The 20,028-nt window shown below is 48.2% G+C and overlaps 1 protein-coding gene across 15 annotated transcripts in view; it reads left to right on the forward strand.

The window, feature by feature from the left end:
* The first annotated feature begins 4,217 nt into the window (after nt 1–4,217).
* The window catches only part of TRIT1 (tRNA isopentenyltransferase 1), a 59,759-nt gene continuing 43,948 nt past the window's right edge, over nt 4,218–20,028 (forward strand). For 5 of the 15 annotated variants that reach the window (XM_089300937.1, XM_089300940.1, XM_089300927.1 and 2 more), the window contains exon 1: nt 15,676–15,944. In XM_089300937.1, coding sequence (XP_089157063.1) covers nt 15,771–15,944 — 174 coding nt within the window. In that variant the 5' untranslated portion in view covers nt 15,676–15,770. Of the gene's footprint in view, nt 4,308–12,674; nt 12,799–15,673; nt 15,945–20,028 lie in introns of those variants that run through there. The other 10 variants (XM_089300934.1, XM_089300933.1, XM_089300935.1 and 7 more) reach the window with 6 other exon arrangements.

Genomic DNA, 20,028 nt, shown 5'->3' on the forward strand with positions numbered 1-20,028 from the left:
TGGGCCCTCCTGGGCCAAGGAGAACTACTTCAGGGAGCTGCAGGCAATCCAGAGGGCTGCATTTCTCTAACCACACTGCTAACCTGGTCAATCCACTCTGGGTTCCTGAAATGCCATTTCAGACATGTCTAAACAACGTAGGCTTAGGACTGGGTGAATGTGAAATTCTCTTGTGAATTGCACAAGTGCCCAATTTGTAGAAGACTTGATATCCCAGCCCCACCACTTTTTTTTTTTTTTTTTTAAGATTTATTTATTTATTTGAAAGGCAGAGTTACAGAGAGAGACAGAGATCTTCCATCCACTGGTTTACTCCTCAATGGCCTCAATGACCAGAGTTGGGCCAGATTGGAGCCAGGAGCTTCTTCCTGGTCTCACATGTGAGTTCAGGGACCCAAGCACTTGGGCCATTTTGCACTGCTTTCCCAGGTACACTAGCAGGGAGCTGGATCAGAAGTGGAGCAGCTGGGAATCCAGCTGGCACTCATAAGGATGCTGGCACTGCAGGCCTCAGCTTAACCCACTATGCCACAGCACTGGCCCCTTCACTTCTTTGGTGGCTGTGGCTTTACCCCTCTGATTCTTAATTTCCTTATCTGTGAAATGGGAGGTAAGTGCTGCCTTACAGGGTTTTTTGGCAAGTATTCAATGAAGAAGTGGACTTTTCAAAACTATAAAGCCCATGTTCTTAGAATGGTATTATTCTACGTTTTAGTGATATGATGACTTTTTGCAGGGTGTCTTTTAAAATTATCTGGGAATTTGTGAAATACTGTGATTTTTCTTACTGAAAGGTAGTTTCTTTCTTTCTCCCTTGATCGATGAAAGAAAAGTACGGCTCTTTCTCTCCCATAGTTCTCATCAACTTGCTGCAGGTGCAAGAAGGGAGAATGTACTAAGAACTCTTGCTGATGGGGCACTGCCTACACCCAAGCACTCTGCTAGCTCTTTATGATATGCCATGCCAATCACACGCCAGGCCCACAGATGAGGAAACTGAGGGTTTGTGTGTGTATGTGTGTATGTGTTCTTTTTTAGAAAGGCAGAATTACAGAGATAGAGGGAGAATCAGAGAGAGAGATCTTCCATCTGCTAGTTCCCTCCCCAAATGACCACAAGGGAAGCCAGGATCCTGAACCTCATCCAGTTCTCTATGTAGGTCACAGGGGCTCAAGCACTTGGGTCATCCTCTGCTGCTTTCCCAGGTACTTTATTTATTTATTTTTTTTAGGATTGATTTATTTATTTGAAAGTCAGAGTTATGGGGAAGCACAGGCAGAAAGACAGAGAAATCTTCCATCTGATGGTTTGCTTTCCAGATGACCACAACTACCAAAGCTGGCCAATCAGGAGCCAGGAGCTTCTGGGTCTCTCACATGGGTGCAGGGGCCCAAGGACTTGGACCATCTTCCTCTGCTTTCCTAGGCACGTTGGCAGGAAGCTGGATTGGAAGTGGAGCATGTGGGACTCAAACCAGCATAGCTGGCAGGGGCTTTACCCACTATGCCACAGCACTGGGCCCCTCCACCCCAGGCACTTTAATAGGGAGTTGGATAGGAAGTGGAGCAGCCAAGACAAACTAGCACCCATATGAGATGCTGGCATTGCAGGCAGTGGCCTAACTGGCTACACATCAATGCCAGCCTCAAAAACAGAGGTTCTAAGAGTAAAGAACACTAACCAGGCCGGTGCCACGGCTCACTAGGCTAATCCTCTGCCTGCAGCGCCGGCACCCCGGGTTCTAGTCCTGATCGGGGTGCCAGATTCTGTTCCGGTTACTCCTCTTCCAGTCCAGCTCTCTGCTGTGGCCCGGAAAGGCAGTGGAGGATGGCCCAAGTGCTTGGGCCCTGCACCCACATGGGAGACCAGGAGGAAGCACCTGGCTCCTGGCTTCGGATCGGCACAGCGCGCCAGCTGCAATGCGCTGGCTGTAGCAGCCACTTTGGGGGTGAACCAACGAAAAAAGAAAGACCTTTCTCTCTGTCTCTCTCACTAACTCTGCCTGTCAAAAAAAAAAAAAAAAAAAAAAAAAAAAAAAAAAAAACCACTAACCAAGGTCATACAGTGAGTGAGTGAGGGATTTGAACCCAGCTCTGTCTATCTTCAGAGCCAGAGACTCTTTTAAAACATTTTATTTAGTTAGTTGGAAGGCAGAAAGGCAGATCTGTCTGCTGGTTCAGACCCCAGATGTCTGCAATAGCAGGGCTGGGCCATGCTGAGGCACCAGGAACTCAATCCAGGTCCCCGACATGGGTGACAGGGACCCAAGTACTTGGGCCAGCACTTGCTGCCTCCCAGGGTACACATAGCAGGAAGCTGGGGTGGAAAGCAGAGGTAGTACTCATACCCAGGTCCTCTGATATGTGATATGCATGTCCTAGTGATTTTTTTAAAAGATTTATTTTATTTGAAAGTCAGAATTACAGAGAGGGAGAGACAGATATTTTCCATCTGTTGGTTCACTTCCCAGATGGTCACAACAGCCAGGGCTGTGCCAGGCTGAAGCCAGAAGTCAAGACCTTCATCCTGTCTCCCATGTGGGTGTCAGGGACCCAAACACTTGGGTCATCTCCTGCTGCTTTTCCCAGGCCATTGAAAGTGAGCTGGATCCAAAGTGAAGCAGCCAGGATACAAACTGGCACCCATATGGAATGCTGGCATTGCAGGTGGTGGCTTTACCTGCTATGCCACAATACCGGTCCCCTAAATGGTGTCTCAACCACTGTGCCAAATGCCCACCTCGGAGCCAGAGATCCTAACCGTGATATAATGAGCAGCTTGCTTTTGGGGTGTATGGGGGAGGCAGACACGGAATCCCATCACCTGACTGCCTGTTGGGATGGTCTCCTGGGCCATCACTCCACCACTTACTGGGATGAAGTGTAGCAAACGGTCCATGAACAGGCACTCCGCAGTGTCTGTGATCTGGGTGGGGTTGTCTTGTCCCAACAAGGCCCCTGCTGGGACCGTGGAAAGAACACAGCTGCTGTCAGAAGCAGCCATGGGCATTGTGGTGCAAGGAGGCCTCTGCCTCCATGAACCCAGCTGGGGCCTGGGTTGGTACTGCCTGCTGGCACTCCTGTGGAGGCTGCGTAGGCTCCAGAAATGACCCTCACTTCCTCATGCCTACGAAGGGACCCTCAGCACACCTGGTAAGTAAGTAAGCAGTGTCTGGCTTGTGGTCTTGGAGACCAGGGAGTCTTCTTGCTCGAAGTCACTTAGCAAAAACCACACCCAGTCTCCTGTCTGGTTTATTTTCCTTTTTTTTTTTTTTTAACAAATATTTTATTTATTTACTTGAGAGGTAGAATTACAGACAGTGAGGGGGAGAGACAGAAAGGTCTTCCGTCCATTGGTTCACTCCCCAAATGGCCGCCATGGCCGGAGCTGTGCTGATCCGAAGCCAGGAGTCAGGTGCTTCCTCTCGGTCTCCCACGCAGGTGCAGGGGCCTAAGGAGGTGGGCCATCCTTTACTGGTTTCCCAGGCCAAAGCAGAGAGCTGGATTGGAAGAGAAGCAGCTGGGACTAGAACTGGTGCCCATATGGGATGCTGGCACTGCAGGCGGAGGATTAAACTACTGTGCCACAGCGCCGGCCCCTGGTATATTTTCCATTTGACACCCATTACCACTACCACCACTTTCCCTGGGTCAGCAACCCTAGAACCTAAGTAGCTGTTTGATAAAACAGCCTTGGATTACTGGAACTCTTTCAAACTCCCAATACGTCCATCTTCCTTTTCCAGGGCCATTTGTCAAGATACTCACTTGTAGGACCTCTCCCCTTTCACAGCAATTTGAAAGACTTCCGGAGCACTTAAAACAGTAGGGAGCTGTGGGTACAGGCACTCGTGCTGGTTTTTGTTAATGCTCACAATAACCTAGAGAGCTGGGTGGCGTCAGCTCCATTTCACAGATAAGAAAATCAATGAAGCCATTTGCCCAAGCCCACACGACTAGAACCAGCGGCCTGACTCCAAGCTTCAGCTCCTTTTGAGCCAATTCTTCCCAGAAAGGAGTCTGAGAATAAAGCCACCTCCTGGGGGGAAGGGAGGGTGTTTCTGGAATGTGAAGTATTTTAAGCTCCTTCCCAGCTCATTGCTACAGACTCCTACCTCTATCTTTGTCTGAAAATAGGTGGGAGTTTATTTCTGGATTTCAGAGAACAAGTTTTACAAATGAGGTTTGCCTCTGAATAGTACACCTAAGAGACTCCACGCCCTGCCCAGGCGTAGACAATAAGAGCTGCAGAGAAGCCCCACGTGGTGCAGAGAGAGAGAGAGGCCACCCTCCATCGGATAACAAACGGTGAGAGCCTGGGCTTACCTCCTGCCCCTCTTGGCAGTTGTTTTGGGGACCTGAGACCGGTTGAACCATCTTCGAGATGCTGAAATTGTCTAAAGTGCGCCTATGGCCAGCATATTCCAGAATGTCCACTTTAGGAGGGGAAAGAGGGACAGGGAGGCCTTTGTTGATCTGGAAGGTGACAAGAGGGAGAGAGATTCTTCCTAAGGGGGAGATGACAAGTCTGGAGACGACCAATGATGACTGCATGACTGAGAAGGGGGCAAGAGGAGGAGTCTAATCATCCAGTAATGTTCCCTGGGCCTGTGGGCGGCTTTTGTTAGTGTCTGTCTATTCAGAACTGCTCCCTACAAAGGGATCACCTGTATCCACGTTACCCTTCTCGGCAAGGGAATGTAAATACGTTCTTACGAAGTCTCTAATCAGGTGCATTAGTAACCAATTAGGCTCAGTGTCTGGGGTCCAGTAAACACTGAATTGCCTTTAAACCTATTGGAAGCAGCATGGTGAAGTGGCAAATCGCTGGCAAGTTCTTAACCTCTCCCACCCAGTTTCCACATCTGTAAAACAGGTACAAATAATAGCACCTGCTTCCCTGGGCTGCTGTGAGCAGTAAGTGCTCAGTAAATGATTAGTACGTATTATTTACTAACCATTAGTATTATTTGTTAAGCATGTTAACAAGCCACACCTAGAATGCAGGTTAGTCATATTTGAAAGGTGGCCGAGTGAAGGCATAGTTAATCTGCAGTGCACGCATTCATACCTCAAGGGCCAGAAGGAGCAGCCAGGGTTTGGGGAGACTGAGATAGGCAGAGGAGGAAGGGAGGACAAAGAGCTGAGTCTGTGGTCCCCAGCCTCCGTGGCCATGGGGCAGCGAGGCTGTGGGTCTGTAGGAAAGGCAGCTGCACACACAGGCCCTCCATTTGTCCTCACTGGGAACTGGGGTCAACAACTCCATTCAGTCCTGAAGTCCTCTAATGCCTGCCTGTCTTTTTTTTTTTTTTTTTTAAGATTTATTTATTTATTTATTCGAAAGTCAGAAAGTCAGAGTTACACACACACAGAGAGAGGTCTTTCCATCCGATGGTTCACTCCCCAGATGGCTGCAACAGCCGGAGCTGCGCCGATCTGAAGCCAGGAGCCTCTTCCGGGTCTCCCAGGTGGGTGCAGGGGCCCAAGGACTTGGGCCATCTTCTGCTTTCCCAGGCCATAGCAGAGAGCTGTACTGGAAGTGGAGCAACTGGGTCTCGAACCGGTACCCATATGGAATGCCGGCGCTTCAGGCCAGGGTGTTAATAATCCGCCGAGCCACAGTGGCGGCCCCATGCCTGTCTTCTTAAGACAGTGTTGTGCCACAGCAATAAGTCACCACATGGGACGCGTGCATCCCACATCACAAAGCCTGTTCAGTCCCGGCTGCTCCATGCTTCCAATCAAGCTGTCTGCTAATGTGATTGGGAAGAAGGGGATGATGGTCAAAGTACTTGGATTCCTGTCACCCATATGAGAGACTTGGACAGAGATCCTGGTTTGGGTCTGGCTTAGCTCCGGTGGTGGTGGGCATTTAGAGAGTGAACCAACAAATGGAAAATCTCTCTCTCTATTTCTCTCTCTCTTTTCCTCTGTCACTTTGACTTTCAAATAAATAAAGCAGTATCCCGGCTGCTCCACTTCCAGTCCAGCTCACTGCTACGGCCTGGGAAAGCAGTTAGATGTGGCCCAAGTCTTTGGGCCGCTGCGCTCACATGGGAGACCGGGAAGAAGCACCTGGCTCCTGGCTTTGGATCAGCACAGCTCTGGCCGTTGTGGCCAATTTGGGGAGTGAACCAACGGAAGGAAGACCTTTCTCTGCCTCTCCCTCTCTCTGTCTGTAGATCTACCTCTCAAATAAATAAATAAATAAATAAAATCTTAGAAAAAAAAAGAATCTATCCAACCCTGGGGCCAGTGTTGTAATGTAGCAGGTAAAGCCATTGCCTAAGATGCCAGCATCCCATATGGACTCGAGATCATGTACTGGCTGGTCCACTTCAGATCCAGCTCCCTGCTAAGTACCTGGGAAAAGCAGCAGAAGATGGTGGCCCCTGCAACCCAGGTGGGAGACCCAGATGAAATTCCTGGCTCCTGGTTTTGGCATGGCCTGGCCCCGGCCATTAGACTCACCTGGGGAATGAACCAGCAGTGTAGGAGGTGGCTTAACTCACTATGCCACAACTCTGGCCCCAATAAATAAATCTTTCAAAAACCAAACCAAACCAAAACAAAACAAAACAAATCTACCCACCCCTAAGACTGATTCAGTTGGTCAGGGCCAGGATTCTGCATTATTAACAAGTAAGCAGGGAGGTAGAATCCTGAGGCCTTAGGGAAATATTGGTATGAGGCTTGAAGCCCAGATCTTATAAAAACACAAAAGTATTTGCAGCACTTGGTATGGATGGGATAGAAAAATGGTTAAGAATATGAACTTGGGAGTTACTACCCGAATGATGTTGGGCAAATCACTCCCCTTTCTGCGCCCTTGGGAGTCTCTGGCTTTGTAAAATGGGAACAATCATTATGGCCGCAGGGACTATTGTGAAGATTAAATGAGTGGTCACACGTAAAGCGCTTCGAACAGTGCTTGCCACATAGCAAGAGCAGTCTGTTTATCAGTTCCCTCTGGCAGCTTGTGGGCGCGCAAACATGCTCACAAAATAAGGGGGGAGGGGTTGAGCAGCCCTTTGTGATGCCTGCGTCCCATGTTTGAGTGCTGGTCCCAGGCTCAGCTACTCTGCATCCAATCCAGCTTCCTGTTGGTGCACCTGGCAGGGGCAGCAGATGATGGCCTGGGTGGTTGGGTCCCTGCTGACTATGTGAGAAATCTGAATGGTGTTCCTGGCTCCTGATTTTGGCCTGGCCCAGCCCTGGCTGTTGCAGGCATTTAAGGAGTGAACCAGTAGATGGAAGATCTCTCTCTCTCTCACTCACTCACTCACTCTGCCTTTCAAATAAATAAATCTTTATAAAACTATAAGACAATATGTGTCTCAGATAAGGGCTAATGCCTCAGAAGAGGAAGAGAGGACTTTGGAGTCATCAAGAAGATCCTTGTTGGAGCCAGCATTGTGGTGCAGTGAGTTAAGCTGCTACCTACAGCACCAGATGTTCTCTTGCTCTCTCTCTCTTTCCCTCTCTCTCTGCCTCTCCCTTTCTGTAACTACCTTTCAAATAAATAAATAAATAAATAAATAAAAATTCTTTTTTAAGAAAGAATGAAAGCGGGGCCAGCACTGTGGCATATTGGGTAAAACCACTGCCTGCAGTGCCAGCATCCCATATGGGCACCAGTTTGAGTCCCAGCTGCTCCCCTTCTGATCCAGCTCTCTGCTATGGCCTGGGCGAGCAGTAGAAGATGGCCCAAGTCCTTGGGCCCCTGCACCCATGTGGGAGACCAAGAGAAAGCTCCTGGCCCCTGTCTTGGGATCGGCACAGCTCTTGCCTTCATGGCCATCTGGAGAGTGAACCAGAGGGTAGAAGACCTCTCTCTCTCTCTCTCTGCCTCTGCCTTTCAAACAAACAAATCAATCAATCCTAAAAAAAAAAAAAAAAAAAAAAAAAAAAAAAAAAAAGCAAACAAGCAAGCTAGCTCTGTTGGGGCTGATGTTGTGGTTAGCGGGTTACATTGCTGCCTGTGACTCTGGCATCCCACATTGCTTCTGATCCAGCTCCCTGCTGATGTGCCTGGGAAAACAGCAGACAATAGACTAAGAACTAGGGCCCATGCCACCCCTGTAGAAGACCCAGATGGAATTTCTGGTTTCTGGTTTTGACCTGGCCTTGCCCTACTGCCTCTCTCTCTCTCTGTAACTCCATCTTTCAAACAAATAAATAAATCTTAAAAAAAAAAAAAAGTTCTTGTTGGAGATCCTGAGTTTAACTGGGACTGGAGATACAGACAGTGTTTGGCTGAGCGAAGAGGAGGAAGATACTCTAGGTGGAGGGAATAGCTTTGGGGAAGAGTGGTTAGAAGGTTGTGTCAAATCTGGGGAGTAGGGAGGAATCTGGTTTGAGTAGCTGGCTGGGTAGTCTCACTTTTACAAAACAAGGAGGGTTATGCTCCATTTCAAAAGCAAACATCCTCTTGTGAGTCTTTGAAATAGAGAAGTCAAGGGAAAAAATTGACTGTGGTTTGGGACACAAGACTGAGGTGACAGGGTCACCCAAAGAAGCACTCAACAGAAAGTGGGAAATGCAACATTGAAACTTTAGAAACAGCTTTGAATGGAGGACACAGGGCATTTTAAAAAAGCTTTACTTATTTGATTTTTTTAAAGATTTTTTATTTATTTATTTGACAGGTAGAGTTACAGACAGTGAGAGGGAGAAACAGAGAGAAAGGTCTTCCTTTCGTTGGTTCACCCCCCAAATGGCCGCTACAGCCGGAGCTACGCCAATCCGAAGCCACGAGCCAGGTGCCTCCTCCTGGTCTCCTCCGCGGGTGGAGGCACCCAAGCACTTGGGCCATCCTCCACTGCCTTCCTGGGCCACAGCAGAGAGCTGGACTGGAAAAGGAGCAACTGGGGCTAGAACCCGGGGCCCATATGGGATTCCGGCACTGCAGGCGGAGGATTAGCCAAGTGAGCCATGGCGCCGGCCCTATTTGATTTTTTTAAAAAAACATCTATTTATTTATTTGAAAGGCAGAGCTACAGAGAGACAGAGAGAGAGAGAGAGAGAGAGAGAGACAGAAACAGAGAGATCTTCCACCCACTGATTCATTCCCCAAATGGCCAGGGTGAGGCAGGCCAAAGCCAGAACTCAGAAGCTTGGGCCAGCTTCCATTGGTTTTCCCAGGCCATTAGCAGAGAGCTGGATTGGAAGTGGAGCAGCCAGGACTTGAACCAGCACCCAAATGGGATGCCAGAGCTGAAGGCAGTGGCATTTACTCACTATGCCACAGTGCTGGCACCAAGATCTATTTATTTGTAAGGCAGAGGGACTGGCGCTGTGGCATAGTGGATAAAGCCACTGCCTGCAGCACCAGCATCCCATATGGACGCTGGTTTGAAACCCGACTGCTCCATTTCCTATCCAGCTCTCTGCTGTGGTCTGGGAAAGCAGTAGAGGATGGCCCAAGTGCTTGGGCCCCTGCACCCATGTGGGAGACCCAGAGGAAGCTCCTGGCTCCTGTCTTTGGATCAGCACAGCTCCAGCCATTGCGGCCATCTGGGGAGTGAACCAGCAGATGGAAGACTTATTTCTCTTTCTCTGCCTTTCCTTCTCTCTCTGAGTAATTATAACTTTCAAATAAATAAATAAATCTTAACAACAACAACAACAACAAAAAAAAAAAAAAAGAAAGAAAGGCAGAGTGACAGAGAAAGAGGGAGAGACACAGAGAGAGATTTTCCACTTGCTGGTTCACTCCCCAAGAATGCAATAACCAGGACAGGACCAAGCTGAAACCTGAAACTCCATCTGGCTCTCCCACTGGGTAGCAGGGACACAAGCACTTGGGCTACCATCCACTGCCTCCTAGGAACATTAGCAGGAAGCTGGATCAGAACAGCTGGGACCCAAATCAGCACTGCAATATGGGATGCAGATACCTCAAACAGCAGCTTAACCAACTGTACTACAAGGACTGTCTTTGGCAGATACAGGTCTGAGACTCATCAAGGCAGAAAGATGATTGAAGCCCAGAATGATAAGTTAGAGATATAAAGGGGCTGGAGATATAAAGCAGAGAGCTTGAAAGAGTCATGAGGGGGCTGGCGCTGTGGCATAGCAAGTAAAGTTGCTTCCTGTGGCGGTGCTGGCATCCCATATGGGCGCCGGTTCGAGTCCTGGCTGCTCCACTTCCAATCCAGCTCCTTGTTAATGTGCCTAGGAAAGCAGCATAAGATGGCTCAAGTGCTTGGGCCCCTGCATCCATGTGGGAGACCCAGAAGGAACTCCTGGCTCCTGGCTTTGGGTGGGCGCAGCTCTGGCTGTTGCAGCCATTTGGGGAGTAAACCAGAGGATGGAAGACCTCTCTCCCTGTCTCTCTCTGCCCTTCCTTCTCTCTCTGTGTAACTCTGACTTTCAAATAAATCTTTTTTTTTTTTTTTTTTGACAGGCAGAGTGGACAGAGAAAGAGAGAGACAGAGAGAAAGGTCTTCCTTTTGCCGTTGGTTCACCCTCCAATGGCCGCCGTGGCCGGTGCATCGCGCTGATCCGAAGCCAGGAGCCAGGTGCTTCTCCTGGTCTCCCATGCAGGTGCAGGGCCCAAGGACTTTGGCCATTCTCCACTGCACTCCCGGGCCATAGCAGAGAGCTGGCCTGGAAGAGGGGCAACTGGGACAGAATCCGGTGCCCCGACCGGGACTAGAACCCGGGATGCCGGCGCCGCAAGGCAGAGGATTAGCCTATTGAGCGTGGCGCTGGCCATAAATAAATCTTAAAAAAAAAAAAAAAAAAAAAAAAAGGAGGAGGAAATGGAGCAGCCGGGACTGGGGACTGGATCTGGTGCCCATAAGTGATGCCAGTGCTGTAGGCTGGGGCTTTAACCCACTGCGCCACAGTGAGCACTATGCTTTTAAAGCTAGAATTCCTTTGCTAACAATAACGTGCATCCTTACCTCTACACACACACACACACACACACACACACACTTACAGTGAGAAGCTCTCCTCTTAAGCTTTTTTTCAGAATTGAGTGAGCCATACCTCATCCAACCCCATAGAAGATGGGGAAGGAGGTGGTTGGGGACACTATCTGGGCATGTGTACAAACGGCTTCTCTGACTCCCTTTTGCCTTCTTTTGTCTCCTTATTACTCTGCAAAGCTTCCCATTAGAGGGTTGTACGTTGTTTTCTAGAAATACTTATTAACTCCTGGTCATACACTGTAATTTCCCAATTGTCCCTGGGACTTAATGTCTCTAATTAGAATTTCAAGTTACAGAATATCTTTCAGGAACTATTTTTAGTATAATTTAGAGTTCAACATATTATTAGGGAAACAGAGTTACAAATAAAGTAGCCTAAGGTATGTATGAGGTGGGGATTTGGCATAGTGGTTGAGACTCTACTTGGGATGCCTGCCTTCCACATCTGAGTGCCTGGGTTTGTGTCTAGGCTCCATTTCTTATTCCAGCATCTTGCTAATAACACTCACCTTCGGCAGGCAGCAGGTGATGGGTCAAGTAGTTGGGTCGTTGCCCTGCCATGAGAGGAGAGCAAGATTGAGTTCCTGGTTCCTGGCTTCAGCCTGGCCCAGCCCTGGCTATTGAGGGCATTTGGGGAGTGAACCAGTAGGTGGGAGATGTTTCTCTGTCTCTGCCTCCTTCTCTCTCCATATCTCTTTACCTTTTGAAAAAAAAAAAAAAAGACGACAAAAAATGAATAAAAAGCATTACAAAATTTGTCTCCATTCGCTTTTGAAGAGACTGGCAGGATTACAAAGATGGAGATGGCGCTCTGTTTTTCTCACTTCTCATCTGTTTTGGACCACAGGCTCCATCCTGATTTAGGAGTCGTTCCTGCTCAGCATTTCAGTGATAACTCTCCCCATGGTCTACAGGATCCCTGTTCTCCTTGTTTCTATAGCAACAGTCCTGTGTTGCTTGGCTAGAAGCAATTTTCTGCTGCTGTGGTGAAGCCCCATTTTTTCATTCCTTTCTTCCCAGTTGCCTTGGTAACCAGTCTCTTCCTCTTCTGGTCTCCCAGTGGTAAATTCCACCCCCACCCAACCACCCCCCTTCTGTTTTTCTTTCTAGTAACAGTCACCTGCTCCTGACTTGGACAGTGCTAGCCCATCTGTGAGTGAGCATACTCTGTCATAGTCAGATTGTCATCATGAAATCAGCCGCCCCTTTGCTTTATTTGCATGATTTCTCTGGTCTGCCATCTTTCTAGTGGTTGTCATGGCAACTGTACCCTCTGAAAGTCTCCAGGCAAAGGCTCTACAGTTAACAACCATCATGTGAGAGTGTCTGCCAATATGTGGCCACACATCTCCATTTTAAACCTGGTCCCAGGCGGGTACCACAAATGGGAGAAAACAGGGCTTTTGATCGAAGTAGGCTGGATGGAGACTCAGAACTGGGACCTGGTGTTTATCAGACAATGTATGTGTTTATGAGGTTTAGATTGGGTCTGTAAGAGTGACCATTATTCCAAGGATAATTCAAGTGACTGAGAGATGTACTCCTGTTGACAGTTATTCCCGGCAGCCTAATCAAGGGACGCTGGTCTGACCAGAGAGCAGGAAGAAAGCAATTAGAACTCTTAAATTGACTAACAAGGGGTTAGCACAATAGGTACTTAAGCACTTTTACACATCACTGAAAATTTCTCTGTCTTTAGGCTATTGTTCTCACCTCTTTACCAAGGCAGATGGGATGTCACCATCATAATAAAACGAAGTATTCAACAAATGGTAGTTGTTAAGTGTCAGGGCACTGTAGCTGGCGCTTTTCAGACAGCACTTCATAATCCTTATGGCAATCTGCAGACACGTTTTAAGGTAAGTTCCCTGAGGTCGGGGTGGGGGGGCTATGGCACAGCTGGTTAAGCTGGTGCTTGAGACACCTGCATTTCACGTTGGAGTGCCAGTGTGAGTCCTGGTGACTCTGGTTTTGATTCAGTGTTCTGCTAATGTGTCCCAGGAGCCAGCGAATGATGGTTCAAGTGCTTGGAGACCCAGATGGAGTTCTGGGATTCAGGCTTCTGCGGGCATTTGGGGAGTGAACCAATGGAAGGAAGAGCTCGCTTTGTCTGTCTCTGTCACTCTGCCTTTCAAGTAGATTCAAATAAATAAAACATAAACATTAAAAATAAGGAAATCTGAGGTTAAGAGGTCACACAGCTGGTAAATCACAGAGCTGGCATTTGAACTCAGGTCCATCTGACTGTGAATCCATTTTGTCTCCTCTCTTCTCGCTCTCTCTTTCTTTCTTTCTTTTTTTTTTTTTTTTTGACAGGCAGAGTGGACAGTGAGAGAGAGAGACAGAGAGAAAGGTCTTCCTTTGCCGTTGGTTCACCCTCCAATGGCCGCCGCTGCAGCCGGCGCACTGCGCTGATCCGATGGCAGGAGCCAGGAGCCAGGTGCTTTTCCTGGTCTCCCATGGGGTGCAGGGCCCAAGCACCTGGGCCATCCTCCACTGCACTCCCTGGCCACAGCAGAGGGCTGGCCTGGAAGAGGGGCAACCGGGACAGAATCCGGCGCCCCGACCGGGACTAGAACCCGGTGTGCCGACGCCGCTAGGCGGAGGATTAGCCTAGTGAGCCGCAGCGCCGGCCCTCTCTCTCTTTCTTAAGATTTATTTATTGGGGGTGGCGCTGGGGTATGGCAGGTTAAGTATCTGCCTGTGGTGCCAGCATCCCACATGGGTGTCAGTTTGAATCCTGGCTGCTTCACTTTTGATCCAGCTCCCTGATGATGGCCTGGAAAAACAGTAGAAGATGGTCCAGGTGCTTGGGCCCCTGCACCCACATGGGAGACCCGGAAGAAGCTCCCGGTTCCTGGCTTTGGATCAGCACAGCTCTAGGCATATGGCCATTTGAAGAGTGAACCAGTGGATGGAAGACCTTTCTCTCTTTCTCCCCCTTCTCTCTGTATGTCTGCCTCTCAAATAAATAAATAAATAAATCTTTTAAAAAAATTTACTTATTTACTTGAGAGGTAGAGTTACAGAAAGAGAGGGAGAAAGAGAGGATCCAGATCTCCCAGGTGGGTGGTAGGGACCCAAGCATTTGGGTCATCTTCTGCTGGGTTCCCAGGTGCATTAGTAGAGAACTTGATCAGAAGTGGAGCAACAGGTACTTGAATGGCCTCTCTCTCTCTCGCTCTCTTTCTCTCTCTCTCTCTCCTCAGGGGTCCAAGGACTTGGGCCATCTTCTGCTGCTTTACCAGGAGCATTAGGAGGGAGTTGGATCAGAAGAGGAACAGCTAGGACTCAAACTGGCTGCTACTGCAGATGGTAGCTTAACCCACTATGCCAAGTGCTGGCCCTACAAAGCTCTTTCTTTCTTTTTTTTTTTTTTTAAGAGATGTATTTATTTATTTATTTGAAAGTCAGAGTTACACAGAGAGAGAAGAGGCAGAGAGAGAGAGAAAGAGAGAGAGAGAGAGAGAGAGAGAGAGAGAGATCTTCCATCCACTGGTTCACTCCCCAATTGACCACAACGGCTGGAGCTGGGCCAATCCGAAGCCAGGAGTTGGGGGTTTCTTCCGGGTCTCCCACGTGGGTGCAAGGGCCCAAGCACTTGGGGCCATCTTCTACTGCTTTCCCAGGCCATAACAGAGAGCTGGATTGGAAGTGGAGCAGAAGGACTTGAACGGGTACCCATTTGGGATGTCCGTACTGCAGGTGACAGCTTTACCAGCTACACCACAGCGCGGGCCCCCAAAGCTTTTTCTTAAAAGGGTGTGAAGTCTCCTGAATTTTGGTCCTGTTCTAATCTGAGGGTTGCTATTAAGTTTTTCCTTTTGCCTTCTAGCCATTTCATCTTCCTATATTGTAGGTTGTTGTTTAATTACTTGTTTTGCTCTGTGCTCACCCTACCTCTTGCATCCTTTGGCCAAAGGGATGGAACGTTTGTCCTGCCTTCTGATTGTGTCTGAGGCTGCACCATAGAATGAAAACAGTATGGTAGCTGCCCTTGCCTGAGAACTGGGCAGATATGATTCTGGAGAATGTCACACCCCAAACTCCCGGGCTTCAGTAGTGATAGGGAAGTCATTTTCTTTATTTAACAATTAATTGGGTGTTTATTTACTAGTTACTGTGCCAGACATTGGCGATACAGCAATGATTTAGACCCTTGCCTTTATAGAACTAACAGCTGGAGTAAACAAGAGGCTAATATATAATTCTATTTATTTATTTTTATTATTTTTTTTTGACAGGCAGAGTGGACAGTGAGAGACAGAGAGACAGAGAGAAAGGTCTTCTTTTTCTGTTGGTTCACCCCCCAATGGCCGCTCCGGCCGGCGCGCTGCTGCCAGCGCTGCGCCGATCCGGAGCCAGGAGCCAGGTGCTTCTCCTGGTCTCCCATGCGGGTGCAGGGCCCAAGGACCAGCCATCCTCCACTGCACTCCCGGGCCATAGCAGAGCACTGGCCTGGAAGAGGGGCAACTGGGACAGAATCCGGCGCCCCAACCGGGACTAGAACCCGGTGTGCCGGCACTGCAGGCGGCGCCAGCCTAATACATAATTTTATATTGTAATTAGTGCTAGATGCCGTGAAAGGAAGATTAAGGACAGATTTATTCTAGATAAGGCTGTCAGTCACCATTCAAGGGAGCAAAAAGTCGAGGTTCTGACACGAGGTAGTTGCTAGCAGTGCAACCCTGGGTCTCTTAAGCTTGGGACCTCAGGCCCACAGGCTCCCTCTGCGCTTAGCACCCGCCCCACCGGGGACTGAGATCTGCGCAGGCGCGCTGACGGTTGCCATGGTGACAGCTGCTTCGGCGCAAGCGCAGAGGCCTTCAAGATGGCGGCGGTGGCGGCTGCTCGAGCGGTGCCTGTGGGCTCGGGATTCCGGGGTCTGCGACGGACTTTACCTCTGGTAGTGATTCTCGGGGCCACCGGCACTGGAAAATCCACCCTGGCATTGCAGCTAGGCCAGCGGCTCGGGGGCGAGATCGTCAGCGCAGACTCCATGCAGGTATGACCGCGCGGCTGACCCCAGGTCTGGGAATCCCGGCGGCCGCGTGCAGGCCTCTGGCCGAAGTGGTCTCCCTATCGCGTGGTGGTGGTGGGTGAACCCCGAGCTTGCGGGGGGCAGAAAGGGTAGGTGGAGCGAGCCTGTACCCAACTAGGCGCCCACCATACGCCAGACACAGTGCCGAGCGTTCCCTTTCATCGTCGCGTTAACTTCTCCCGTCGTTACCATGGGTTGGCTACTGTTGTTAGCTCCAGTATAGGCTCCTTAGGGAATTGGAGCCTAGGGAGCTGAAACGATTTTCCCCGTGTCACACAGCGAAGAAGTGGAAGAGATGATATTCGAACCCACAAGGTTGACATATAGGCGTCCATCACGTATTTGTTGAATGAAAATTACTCTAGAGGTTTTGCTAGAATCCCACCCTTAACCCAGCGAGACCAGGTTGAGTCGGATACCACCTGTGAGCGTCTTCTGGGGGACTGTAATACCGTGGACAGGCAGGAGACCTGGATTCCAGTCCGGAATCTCCACTTGGCCACGTGGTTTAGATGAATAAAATCTATTAGGACGTTGCTTTATTTATGTGTAAATGGAGAAAATATCTCAGAGGACTGTGGTGTTTAGTAAATGAGATCTCGAGTGTTAGAATGAAAAACAGTGGCCTGTTGCAAAGAAGACCAAGGCACGACATAAATGCTTGTTGAAGCTGAGGTTTTTAACTTTCCTGGCTGATCTGAGTTGAGGGGGCTTTGTCCTCTTCTTTGAGCTGGGAGGCTCAGAGGAAGTGTAGAATTCAGGGCATTTGGGAGCATTTGTGCCCCGTGGAGGGTGAATGACATTCTGGGTAAATCTCTAGTGGAGGGAGTACAAGAGCTGTTTGTGGAAGAGAATTACTACTCCCAGTCTTCACAAGATGAATGAGATATTGGGCATAAAATGCCTAGCCCTAAAGCTAGCATCTGTTCTGTACTCAGCAGGGAAGGGCAGTCCTTGTCCCCATTCTAAGCCTCCAGGCATGGTTTCTACCCTCCTTAGTTTATTTGGGGTGGTAAGGGCATCAACATATGTGAAGACATAGGGTAATTCAACAAGTATTTGCAAGCCTACTCTGTGGAACTTAAGGAGACAGAAGTTAACTTAAATCCTGACTCTCTTTTCTAAGGTAAATGACTTCAGCCTACCCTCTTCTTGCCTTTGTTTCTTCTGTAAAGTAGGAAGAATATCAATAACACAACATTCTTGTGGTGACTAAATGAGATAAAGTATGTGATGCACTTGATATGTGTATGGCACACAGTAAGAGCTAAAAATATGGTAGCTGCTATTTTCTTCAAGGCTGTGTTGGAGAGACAAAACCATAATCCCTATCCTCAATGTTTAGTCCTGCTGACCTTGTAACAGGGCAGAGATAATAAGTGAACAGAGATGTTAATGATGCTTTCAAGGTGGGTGGGGTTGGGAGAGGAGAGACTGCAAGTGCTAGATATTATGATAAACTATTAAGTTCTATGTAAATTCAGAGACAGGAGAAATGAATGAAGTTGGACATATTTGGAGAAAGTTCTGTGTAAAATGGCTTGAAAAATAGGTTTGGATAGGTGAGGTAGAAGAAAAGATATATCAATGGAAAGAACATGAATGAAGGTTTAGAAGTTGAAGTGGGCATAGTGTGACAATAGGACAGTGAAATGAGACTGTTCAGTGGGGGAGGTGTTGTAGGTGGGGAATGGGAGATGAATAATGTGATGAGGGCATTTTATAAAGGGCATTTATTTGAGACCAGTAGGCATGGTGAGTTGGATTGGAAATGAGTGGGAGGAGTATTAAAAAAAAATCCAAGTGTGGTGTAATAGAGTTTTGGCCTGATACTTAAAGGACTTGAGTAATGGCCTTCAGTAATGATGAGTTACTTTGATGATCTCTAAAATCCATTCAGTCTTTATGTTCTGTAATTTCTGTATTTTCTGGTTGGTGTGGTGTTAGTGGGGATGGAAAGGAAGAGAAAGATGTATTATTGTGAAAGTAGCATCCTGTTACATTATGGCTTGGTCACTGTTTGGGGGAATGAGAGTTTAGCACACAGTATGAGCAGGATTCAAGTTTGGGTGTCTGGAGAGTATGGTGAACCTGGAAGTCAGGAAGATCTTGCAGGGCACAATGGGAGTAGCAACCAGGCATCCAAGCAAAGGGAAGTCCAACTAGTGGATGTTTGGAGAACACTGCAACGTGAATCTGCTTCTGGAACCTCTGCTCCTATATAACCTAGTGGCTTACTCTCTTTCTTTAGTTGGATCTTTCCTTTTTAAGAAAAATTATCTAAGTGAGTAAGTGAGAGAGAACTCCTATCCACTATTTCACTCCGCAAATGCTTGTAATGGCTGGGACCAGGCTGGGGCTGGACTCAGCCTCGGCCAGGTTGACGGTGAAGGTAGGAGGATGGATCTCAATCCATGTTTCCCACATGGGTGGCAGGAACCTGATTACTTTATCCATTACTGCTGCCTCCCAGGGTCTGCATTAACAGAAAGCTGGATTCAGGATTGTAGGTGTTATGAAACATAGGTACTTCCTTGTGGTATGCGAGCATAGCATAATTTTTTTTTTTAAGATTTATTTATTTATTTGAAAGGCAGAGTGGGGCTGGTGCTGTGGCATAGCGAGTGGGTAAAGCCACCACTTGCAGTGCCGGCATCCCATATGGGCACCAGTTCAAGTCCTGGCTGCTCCACTTCTGATCCAGTTCTCTGCTGTGGCCTGGGAAAGCGGTAGAAGATGGCCCAGTCCTTGGGTACCTGCATCTACACCTGTGTGGGAGACCTAGAAGAAGCCCCTGGTGCCTGGCTTCAGATCAGCACAGCTCTGGCCATTGCAGCCAATTGGGGAGTGAGTGAATCAGTGGATGGCAGACCTCTCTGCCTCTCCTTCCTTTCTCTGTGGAAAAAAAAAAAAAAAAAAAAAAAAAGAAAGAAAAAAAAAGGAAGAAAAGCAGAGTTACAGAGAGAGAGAGAGAGAGAGAGGGAGTCTTTCATCCAATCTGAAGCCAGAAGACAAGAGCTTCTTCTCTCTCTCTTTTTTTTTTTTTTTTTTTTTTTTTAAGATTTATTTGTTTGAAAGAGTTACAGAGGCAGACAGAGGTCTTCCATCTGCTGATTCACTCCCCAAATGGCTGCAACAACAGCCAGAGCTGGGCCAATCCAGAGCTGAGAGCCAGGAGCTTCCTCTGGGTTTCCCACGTGGGTGCAGGGGCCCAAGGACTTGGGCCATCTTCTACTACTATCCCAGGCCATAGCAGAGAGCTGGATTGGAAGTGGAGCAGCCAGGACTTGAACCAGCGCCCAAATGGGATGCCGGCACTGCAGGCGGCGGCTTTACCCTCTATGCCACAGCGCCGGCCTCTAATTAATGTCAACTTATCGAGGCCTGTCTCTGACCTCACTCACACACATCACACATAGTCCCTGTCAAGAAAGTGTTTTCAATAATTCATCTGAATTTTATATATATTTTTAAGTAAATGGGTTCTGCAATGAGGGTTGGGTTTGTAGCTCTGTAATAGCTATTCCATTCTCAGAAGTGTTTCTTGGGGCTGGCATTGTGTTGCTGTGGGTTAAGCATCTACCTATGATGTTAGCATCCCATTTGAGTGCTAGTTTGGGTCCTGGCTGCTCCACTTCTGATGCAGCTCCCTGCTAATGCAGCTAGGAAGGCAGCAGATGGTGGTCCAAGTGCTTGGGTCCCTGCCACCCATGTGGGAGACCCAGATTGGGTTCCAGGCTTCTGCCTGGTCTAGCCTCGGCTGTTGTGGCCTTTTGAGGAATGAAACAGCAGATGGAAGATCCCTCTTTCTCTGTCTCTCTCTCTCTGTAACTCTACCTTCCAAATAAATAAAATAAATCCTTTTTTAAAAAAAAGTGTTTCTTTACTCATAGCTGTGTGTGGTAAGGATGGAATTTGCTAGTTTTTGCTTGCTGTAAAATAGATCAATGGGAATCTATGACTTATATAGTGTTAATGAGATGATAGATCTCTAATATTTGATGAAATATCTTATTAAAATGGTTTCTTTCATTCTTCAATGCTGTGA

The sequence above is a fragment of the Oryctolagus cuniculus genome, chromosome 7 (genome assembly GCF_051225735.1).
Source record: "Oryctolagus cuniculus isolate XC-2025 breed Fujian yellow rabbit chromosome 7, ASM5122573v1, whole genome shotgun sequence".
NCBI classification, from domain to species: Eukaryota; Metazoa; Chordata; class Mammalia; order Lagomorpha; family Leporidae; genus Oryctolagus; species Oryctolagus cuniculus.